Source organism: Accipiter gentilis, chromosome 14 (assembly GCF_929443795.1).
Source record: "Accipiter gentilis chromosome 14, bAccGen1.1, whole genome shotgun sequence".
NCBI lineage: Eukaryota > Metazoa > Chordata > Aves > Accipitriformes > Accipitridae > Astur > Astur gentilis.
In genome coordinates this window covers 15,535,199-15,545,583 of record NC_064893.1, presented here as the reverse complement: position 1 = coordinate 15,545,583, position 10,385 = coordinate 15,535,199, and the positions used below count along the sequence as shown (strand labels likewise).

The 10,385-nt window shown below is 40.6% G+C and overlaps 1 protein-coding gene across 1 annotated transcript; it reads right to left on the bottom strand.

Annotated features, from left to right (window-relative positions):
- Positions 1-5,234: 5,234 nt before the first annotated feature.
- Positions 5,235-9,235, bottom strand: LSM5 (LSM5 homolog, U6 small nuclear RNA and mRNA degradation associated). Its single transcript, XM_049816950.1, has 5 exons — positions 9,169-9,235; positions 8,316-8,411; positions 8,054-8,081; positions 7,321-7,393; positions 5,235-5,536 (listed from the first exon to the last, which is right to left on the bottom strand). The coding sequence occupies exons 1-5, from the start codon at positions 9,212-9,214 to the stop codon at positions 5,504-5,506; spliced, it is 276 nt and encodes a 91-aa protein (XP_049672907.1). The 5' UTR covers positions 9,215-9,235; the 3' UTR covers positions 5,235-5,503.
- Between the last annotated feature and the right edge of the window lie 1,150 nt (positions 9,236-10,385).

Sequence of the window (10,385 nt, the reverse complement as noted above, 5' to 3'; positions counted from 1 at the left end):
TATTGCATTTTAATCACATATACATGTAGGAATACCAAGCTGACCGCTTAGGTTTATCAGCCAAAAACGGTTTACAGCTACACAATAGTTTATAGTAATTCAGGAAGTTTAACATTTAATTTAGTGGAATTCAGGTATGTGCTTATATGGTTTGATGAACAGAACTTTTATAAATTAAAAGGAAACAATAGAAGTTATTTATATGTGACTCCAGAGCATACAAAAGGTATAGTCTACAAATCAAATACCAATTATTAGCAGTATTTACCTGTTCAAAGGGCATCATGTAATGTCTCAGACTCAACAAGCAGAAACTGACAGACTGTTATGATTTGAAAATTTTACAAAAGTTCCAATAGTGTACCCAAAACAGAAGCATTTCAGTGTTCGGGCTAGACTCATTGTCTTCAGTAAATACGTATCTCAATCCTAACATGGGATAAAACCTGATTTATAAATTTCCTCTTGTAAAAATGAAACTGTTCTAATTATACTGTTCACTCATATTTAAGCTATTAAATAGTCCAAATAAGAAGTTACTTTAATGAATCCCTCCCACCCAGCTGCAAACCATGACCATATACAGTCATTGCAGACTACACAAGACCCTGTTTCATTCCAGCCATATCATTAGCATAAGCTGCGCAAACCCATTTAAATCAACAGGTTTTTCAGGCATAAAAGCAGAACCCAACAGCAGTTAAACCACGTGTTACAACTGACAAGGTAATACCTCCATCACTAATGATAGCACCATAACAAAAAGGAATGGGTCTTTATTGTGCTTCATGAACTTGAGGGGCTGCAAGAAACCAGTTAAGTCACGAGCATGGATTCTGTAACATCACTATCAGCATAATTTCCAGATCAAAGATCCAGCCTCCTGTTAAGATGATCAAATACAATTTTGATTTCAGATGACAAGTCATCACAACACTACGTTAGGTAGAGTATAAAATCTTATCATCAGATTCTCAGCTATTTTAAGTCAATGTATTCTGCTGAAGTCAATGAAACCAAACACCCTACCACATGAAAGAAATCTTTCAGTGTGCCTCAGACCTGGAAAAATATCTTGAAAAATGTCCATAACTTTTAACATAAATTCTCTGCATTTCCCATGATCTCTCAACATCGAGCAGTAGTAAGACCCTAACATTTAGTTTCACTATATTTCTTGTGTAACATTAATTTTTATTTTAATTTAAAAAGGGGCAACTAATAAATAAGAATTTCATAGCTACTCATAAAAATCAATAAGCAAATACATTTCTTCCAAGATTTAAATACTTCTATAATTTAAAGACTATCAAAGCTCTATAAAATAAAATAGATACATTTACCTACTAATGTTGGAAACTACAGACAAACTTCAGGAAATGGCCAGAGGTGTAGAGGATAGGCTAATAGGCTAAGGTAGAAAAATAAAAAAAACAACCAGGAGTTCTACGGAAAAAGTGAGTGAGCAGCCCACAGCACTGGCAGACAACAGACTTTTTACCCCCGCTTCCTCCACCCATTCTTCTTCTTTCTCCCCATCCCACCCCTTTTTTTTTTTAATTTGTAAAGGAAATAATTGTCAGGGATGTAGTGGAGGCCAAAAGTCTAAAGGAGTTCAAGAGAGGATTAGCTGAATTCTAAGTCATGTGCCAACACAACTCCTATAGAAAGGATCTGCATCATGGTGAAATGCAAACAGCTTTGATAATGACACATATCATTCATTCGTCTTTCACATAAATTTGTCTTTTACCCTGTTGTATAGTTCCTAATGTTGAAGAGAGTCACTGCCATGCAAGAAACTAAACTTAAAGCACTTTGAGAGAACCGTGGCCCATCAGCTCATGGCTGTGAACTCTTACAACTTAAATGTTTCAGTTGTACACGAAAAAGTTCTGAGGTGGACTGCTGTCTGTATTCAATAGTCACAGCTGATGTAGGAGCATATGATAAACTTTACTTATTTGCCTTTAACCGATGCTCCACATATTTTAAAGTAATTCTTAAAGTAGGTTACTGGTTTGATTACCCTTCATACAGAATCCTCCTTCAAATGTAGGTTTCTCTTCAGATTTAAGGCATGAGCAGAAATCAAACCTGCATAATCACTGAAATCAGTGCATATTTTTCAATACTTTAGCAGCATCAGAATTTGTCCTCAAGTACCATTCATAAAGCAAATGCTTCATTCTTTAAAACTTTTTTTAGCAAATGTTAGTAATGCTGCACCACAGACTCTCACACCCAGTCACACACGTTCTTCCTGAGACTGTTTTGCAACTCAGTATTTTAAAAAATCACCATCCTAACTGTGTATTGATACTGGTTCTCCCCTTTTCAAAGTCTGATGATAAGGAAAAGCTGCAAGTACTACAAAGCCAGGCAGACTTGCTTGTTCTTGCCAAAGAGAAAAAGGTTAAGCATTATTAAAAAATAAGACTATTGCCTATCTTTAAGTATCCATAAAGCTATGAACATGAACTGCATGGTGGCTTGTTAGCATCAATATTTGAACACGGGCATGCAAAATGTCCTTCAGTTAAATTCCAAACTATGAATTAATTCCCCAAGGACAAAACATCTATTAAAAGCCAACAGTAAGCCAGAAATATCTTTCCATTTCATACGGTAAAAAAAATACAGTGAATCCTGAAAAAAGAAGTAGATATCAGACAGAGAAAGCCTATATAGTTATAAGGCATGTAATAAAACATTCAGTGTTTTGATTTCTTTTTATATTTCATCAGAATAGTTAGACAAACATGGAAACATTTGCAACAGCAATACTCCGGTTGCTTTAAAATCTTGGTAACACTGAAATACAGGTCATCAAAAACTAACGATGTGGGGAGGGCACTTTAGGTCTTATTACTTTCACACACACACATCTATATACACACAGACTCCACACACAACTCTAAAGAGCTATCTTAACTATGTCTGCAAGTAAACTCAAATAGTAGGCAGAAAGGAATCATATCCATACTAAGACCGTTAGCCATATTGTAAAGCTAAAGATCACTGCAACCAGTACTGTCTTAAGGAAAAAAACCACTCAAAAACCTGAAAGGAACCATCACTGTGTATGTCACAAGCATGAAGCTATTTTAACCTGATGACTACCCTGCTCTAAATTTTAAGCATCATTAAGTGTTATGTATTTTTAAAGTCTAAGGTTATTATTATAAATGACCTACTTGTAGCGGCAGCCTAAGTAGCATTCTGGAGAACACCACAGCATCCACAACTTCTACAGGACAGTGCAGTATGATTAAGCACTGGATTTCTAGGGGAATAAAAACAAAAACCACCACCACTCATTTATTCAATTGAAAAGCTTATTACCTGCACTTTCAAAGCAACAGGCTACATGAATACTGAATGCAAAGTAAACCAGACCCATCTGGAATACTTTGACTTCTCAGCTCCAAGTTACAAATCTTTCCTCTTGTATTTTAATGGATTAACAGCATTTGGATGCACAGAAACTGTCTCTACAGTGATGTCTGCAGACCTCCAAGTAGTGAGTTAAAATGCCTTCCTAAAACGTAAGGGTCTCAGCACTTCTTCTGAAAGGAGTGAAAACCCCACAACCAGGGAAGGAGGAAGTGAGGCAATATCAAGGTTTTTTTTCCCAGAGATAACAAAATCCTGAGAGAACAAGATGTTTGTGCTGTCAGAATAAAAATCCCAAAAGAAACAAAATAGTTTACCTTTCCCTTTGAAAAGTTGCTTTTGAGTCAAGACCTGTTCTTTTTCTCTCCCAAGCACAAAATCTCTCTTCAGCTTAAGACTGTTTTCAACATACTGAACACAGTAGAAATTTAGTGCACACACTGGAACCTGTACAGAAACTTATTAAAAAAAAAACCCAACACAATAGTACTACACTGGCTAGGAATATTTTAAATATTCCAATGAAAAGACTCAAACTGTTTCTAGGAAATAAAGCGTTTGGGGCCAAAGCTGACAGATGTTCATGTAAAAAAAAAAAAGATATATTTTTTTTAAACTAATTGATGTATTGAAAAAAGCTGGAAAAGGAAATGGGGACAGAAGTGAAAACCAATTCAGGGACTCAATACTATAGACTGTCACCATGCAATCTAAACATTGTAATTGCAGATCATATATTCAGAACAAGTGAGCCAAAAGTAGCACACTCCCTGGGAGAGGGGAGGGAGTCTCTTTCTCCTTTAATAGGCTAAAGCAAGAAGTTCTCACTGTATTTCAAGCCAAGACCCAGCTAGCAGAAGGTAGCTTTTCTGTCAGATAAAGCAAGGCAAAAGGATCAAGTACAGCAACTTCCTTGCAGTCTTTTGCTCCTGAGCACCCTTCTTCAACTCTTCTTTCTTCTTCTGGTGAGGGGAAGGCAAAGCATGTTCTGCTCCTGTGAGCCCATGCTCCCTGTCCCTATAGTAACAGCAGGCACCTGTGATTCCTCTCCAAAGACATTTACACATAGAAATCAGTTGAATGGTGTGTTATGGAAGCATAAGCTGCAGTGGACATGATTTAGAATCAGTTATTTTTTTGTCCATCATGGCAAAATAAAACCAGCAATTTATTACTTTATAGAAATTCTCCTAAAGTAGTAGTTGCCCCCAAGCACTGTCAAGTTTTTGTATCACAGGAGAACAAATGCAGCTCCGAACTACACAAGCAGGCAGGCACAGGCAGCTCCCAATTTAATTAAGTATACATACACAGCACCACTTAGTGGTGCAGGAAGTCTCACCACTGACAGGAATGAGAAGTTTCAACACCAACCTTCCCACCCCCTCATCCGGTCATGAACTAGGTCTGGTCTGTCTGTCCTCACTTGCCAAATACCACTACAGTGCCTTTACTCTAAGAAAGTACATCTGCCAAGCAAAAGAAGTCCAAGAGAGCTGAACCTCAAGGCCAGCAGAACCAAAGGCTGCTGAGCATCAAATAGATGCATCCACTCTGAAGAGCTTTCAGAATTCTACAGCACTCTACCACATGGTTTAAAGTGACACAGCCTGAAGCAGTGTTTAAACAAACCATCCAGCTTAGTATCTGCCTGTACTGCAAAGAATAGCAATCTCTTGGTTCACAACTAGGGTTTTATATAGACCTAGGCCATAAACAAATGCAACAGATGTAGAAAAACTGAAGACTGACAGCAACTGGAATGTAACTATTATTGTCCCACTCCATCAACCAGTTATAAAACTAACTCGTGCACTTAAATAACAGAACACAGTAACTAACAAAAAGAAGGCCTTTTATTCTGAACAAATTAGTGCGTCTTTACAAGAAAATCATGATTTCAACTTACAAAATCAGCATTATCATTAGCAATGCACCCTTCCTGAAGGCGAAATCCTTCTCTTTTATCAAATGTCAACTGAAAGAGTGTGTAAACAAAACAAACAAACAACCCACGCCAAAACCCACCCACACCCATACCCCAAAAGCTCTATTTAGATTACATATGTATATATAACATGTCTTCACAGATGACAACTGCATCAATTTATACTTCAGGTCCTTCTCCTCCAGGAACCAGCTATAAAAGAAGATGACAATTTTGTGTTAGTGCCATAGATTTGAGTTTTACAAACCCACACATGACAGTTCTTGGTTTACAACATTTTAGTAGATGGAGACTTCATCTGTAGACCACAAAAGTGGTTTTTAGATTGAATATTATCTTCCTCTCCCAAGAGAGGAAGTCAGTTACTGCCAGAGAAGCACATGCCAGAAAGAATCTCCAAAATACAAATAATCTTTAACAAAACACAAAGGAGTTCCTAGGTAACACACATTTTGTTTTTTGTCTTTGGTATTCACTTCATGGAGATGATTCTGTCTAGAAACACTAGAGCTCATTTTTTAAAGGACAAAGAACACCCTTTCGTGAAGAATTTCTTGAATTGCTGATTCCTCCCCAGACTGCCACTATACTGTGAAGTTGGTTTCCTCTTTCCAACTTCTATTGCTAAGCAAAGCCCAAAAGCTAATACAGAGCCTCAACCCTTCTACAGGCAGCAGGGAGTAATTTTCCTGAGAAGAAAGTAAAGAACTGAACAACAGAAGAAGAAATACAGAAGGAAAAACATGAATAAAGGAAAAAAGAAGAGGATAACCATTGCTTTTACTGATATATTCTTAATAATTAGCTGAGCACTTCTAAAGACAAAAGAGTTTCACTGCTTTTGGGACCGAAGCAAGAAAAAGTCTAACACACATAATCTTCCTGACGTGCAAAGATGTGTCCACAAGAGACACACAAGGTCTAATACAGAAACATATCTACATCTGCCTGAAAATTTGCACTCTAAGAATCACCAGCTTCTGCTTCAAGGGCAGTATACCACCAGCTTAACTGGATGGTAGTAAATTTATCCCATACAAGAAGTAGGAACATGCACTATCCTTTAAGGAGGCAGAACAATAACAAAAGCAGAAAAATGCTTAGAATTTAAGTCAAGATGGCACTTGCTCAGACACACAGCGAGGAGGTGCAAGGTAGGTAAGACAGCAAAATGGAGATTATTCCTTGTTCACAAAGAGCTGACTTTGACTCAAGTCAGTCTTCTTCTCCTCTTCCCACAAAATTAGGAATGCCCTTATGTAGGAAGCCCAGACTTTGTAGCCATCTATGTGGACAAGCAAAAAACTGCTCTGGGTACGCTTTTGTGGTATTTAGGAAGTTGCAGAATTCAGCTTAGGGATGCTTAATCACAGTATTTAATTACTGTTTCAGTACTGATCTCCATACATTGGCAGATGATAAACTAAAAATCACAGTGCTTCTGATTTGGTATAATCCAACAGACCTTGGGATTTTTACAGAGCACATAAAGGTACAGCTCTCTGGGCATCACATGGTATCATAACTGCCAAACAACTTGACAAGCTTGTAAGCATCCAAACTGCTGCAAACACATTTATACGTACAATAACGGATAAAGTGTAGATGCATTCCACCTACACACTTATGCAGGCAAACACTCATGAGTTAAAAGCCACCATATGAACCAGCCTACAGAGTGCTTAACAAAGCCAGTGATTCCCTTGCACACCTGAAGACCAGAAAAACATTCACCAAAATAAAATTAGGGTCATGCTTTTTTTTTTTTTTTTTTTTTAAACTGTAACATATACTAAGACATTAAGATCGCTTTTCCAGCATCATGCATACACATATATGCCCCAGAAGCTACTTGAAAGCACCTTATATAATTGAACTGTCTGGAAATATCAGCTTAAAGTAGTTGAACTCAATTACTGATCAATTTACAGGTACAGAAAATAAAGGCATGCAGCATTTTAACAACGATGACTTACCATTGTTATATTGTTTCCATTTAGCAAAATCTGGTCTAGCTTTGTGATTCTTCTGCCCTCAGGGGTAATCTCACTGAAGCAGCATTAGAAAAAGTAAGAAAGAACACATAACCAGGGACAACAATTCCAGTTTTGATTACAGAGCTGACATAAATCTCTACATTAAGATGACAATTGTTGGAACTAACAAATAAATTAGCCACACTGCAGTGTAATCTTGATAAATTGACCACCTGGGTAAAGAAAGCTACCCGACAACTAAAAAGATCCATTGTACTTTTCTGCTCAATACACATAAAGATACAGATTCACCCTCTAAATCTTGGCAATTTCTTAAATACCACCAATACTCAAAATAGGTTTCAAATAGCAACATGGCATGACAAAGTAATAAATACTTATCCTTAAGTCTGCTAACCTACTTTCTAAATCTTTGACTAGACCTTAAGGAAATGTAAAAGCAAACAAACTACTGGATAGTTCAACACATGATCCATGCAAAGTTAAGGCTACAAAGTAGGAACCTGTTTACAAGTATAAGTCATGCAACAGCTACTCTGTGACATGGCTGTCCTGAATAGATCACCCTCTATAGTTAAAAGTCCAAGGTACAAACCATTCAACTGGCAATTATTCGAAAAAAATAAAAACACTTTGTTTATAGATCTTACAAAATATTTTGCCTCAGGAAACCAAACATTAAATAACAACAAGAGGCAGAAATAATACTTACAATTCTGTAACATCTTCCAACACCATATCTGAAAATCCAGTTTCAAGGAAAATAAGGCCCCGAATTTTAAAACAAAAATATTTAAAGTTATTTCCATTTTACACTAAGCTGTGATTTTATCTGTAAAATTAAAAAGATCGGAATAATACAATGGATCCATACAAAAAGGTTCCATCCGGTGAACTCAAACCTCTCAAAAGCAGTAACATAATTGAACTGGAGCATAAACTGGACGGCCTTAAACAATTCCATCAAAGGATACTGACAAAGTCATCAAATCCTAGAAGTGTTCCAACAATTTCTTTATCACTCTTCATCACAATATGAATGCGTGAACCTATGCATTTGTCCACAAGTTCTGTAAATAAAAACAAAAATAAACTGAAAGACACAAGAGATTATTTTATAGAACATTTTTCGAACAAAAACCTTAACATTGAGGCAGCAAAAAAAGTAAATGCCACGGGCACTGGTAAAAAAAAAAAACACAAAAAGAAGGAAAAAAAAAAAAGAAACAGGAAAAAATTTTAAAAAACCCGTTTCCTCGCAGGCTTTACTGCTGCTAGTACCTCAACAAGTTTCTGCGGCCGCAGGAACACGTTCCCTTACCGAGAACACCTCGGTGTCGACAGCGCGCGGCACATCACCGCGGCTCTGCCGAGCACCAACGCTCGTCCCCAGTCGGCCTTTGCTCCGCACCCAAACCTCGGCCCGGAGCCACCCTCCCGCTCGCTGCCCGTGCCGGAGACCGGGACGCCCCGGCGCCTCTCGCCGCCGTGGGCAGGGACCGGGCCGCTGGCCGGACCAGCCGCCACCGCCCTCCCTCGCCTCACGCCGCCTCCACACAGCACTGCACCTCCGGGCGGACCGAGGAAACCCTCGCCTGACGGGAACCGCCGGGCGTCTTCCAACCCCGCCCACCCCACTCCAGCTTCCCGCCAAGCGGCGGCGGCGGCGCTCGCGTCACCCAGAGGTACCCGCAAGCGGTCTCTCTTTTCCTTCCTTCCTTCCTTCCTTCCTTCCTTCCTTCCTTCCCTTCCGCCCGCCGCCCACAAGACGGAATCCTCCCCCCGAACACCAAGAGAGCGCGGAAGGGCCGCGGCAGCGCCGGTTACCGAGCGGCAGGAGCTGAGAGGGGTTGGTGGTCGCGTTAGCCGCCATGTTGGACCCAGACCTGACCAATCGCTGCTTGTCACCGCCTCCCGCGAGGGCCAGCCCCGACTAGCGGATAGCGGAGCTGCCGCTCCCCCGCTCCGGTGCCTCCTCCCGGTCCCTCCCCCTCCCCCGCCCGTTTTCTTATAAATGCCGGGAACGAGCAGGAATCATGACATTTCGTGAGGTGGGTGTTGAACGTGCGGCTCGTGTTCCTGGCAGTCGCGCGTGTTGAACGCATCCCGGTAGAGGGATGCCCCTTCATTTCTCCTCCAGCCGGCCGGCGCCGCCTTGGGCTGTGGCCGGTGCAACCGGTACCCGAACAGCCCGGCGGCCTCAGGGTGTCAATCCCCCTCCTCAAATAAGTCTTCTTTGCCTCGGGTGTGTCAGGTGGAAGGATTTTATGCACTGTACATCATAGCTGGTTTATGTGCTGATAGTTATGTTTTCCCCCAGATTTGCTTATCAATTCACAAGATGGCTGTTGCAAGAAGGATTTTTGGAAGCCCTTTTGCCTGTGCACAACGGGCTTGGAGCCAAAAAACCACTGGCCATTCAAACAGGCTTTGCTTGCCTAATGCTACAGCATTAATTAAACCGGTGTTTCAGCTTCCAGAGCCATTGCACGTTTTGTGACAGGGCAGATGCCAGAAGAATTGAGTCCGAATAAACTCCGTCCTTCGCCTAGGAAGGTGGTGCTGCCTCCAGAAGCACATGTGCCTTTTGAAGGATGAACAGCTGCTGGCATCGTCTGATGCTGAGCTGCTGGCTCAGTTCTTAAATGTGGTTATTTCCCAGATAACGCTGAATGCTTGGACTTTGTGTTCTTGAAGTTAAATGCAACCTTTGAAACGGGTGAGTACTGCTGCCCCACTGGGCTCCAGGCAGGAGCGCTTCGCCGTGACCAGAGCAGAGAGATGGAATGCTGGACTTGACTCTCTGCGAGGCTGCAGGGCCGGCGTGTCTCCTTGAGCAGAGGGTGTTTGAAGTGCCAGCTGGGGTAGTTACAATGACTGTGTGAGGCGGCACAGGCAGGATGCAGGAACAACCACAAAACCATGGATTAAATGCAAACAGTAAATTTATTTTTGTTACCTCACCAACCGGGGGATCCCTGAAGCAGCACCCAGGCACAGGCACATGAGCAGGGACACAGGGACTGCTGAGCTTAGCCCATGCT

What these genes read in the sequence shown, in the direction of transcription:
- LSM5 (XM_049816950.1), bottom strand. Translation starts at nt 9,214, where the DNA reads ATGGCGGCTAACGCGACCACCAACCCCTCTCAGCTCCTGCCGCTCG. An exon ending in CTCTCAGCTCCTGCCGCTCG is followed by an intron (nt 8,412 to 9,168) that starts GTAACCGGCGCT and finishes TTTTATTTACAG; the next exon opens with AACTTGTGGACAAATGCATA. An exon ending in AGGATTTGATGACTTTGTCA is followed by an intron (nt 8,082 to 8,315) that starts GTATCCTTTGAT and finishes CTGGATTTTCAG; the next exon opens with ATATGGTGTTGGAAGATGTT.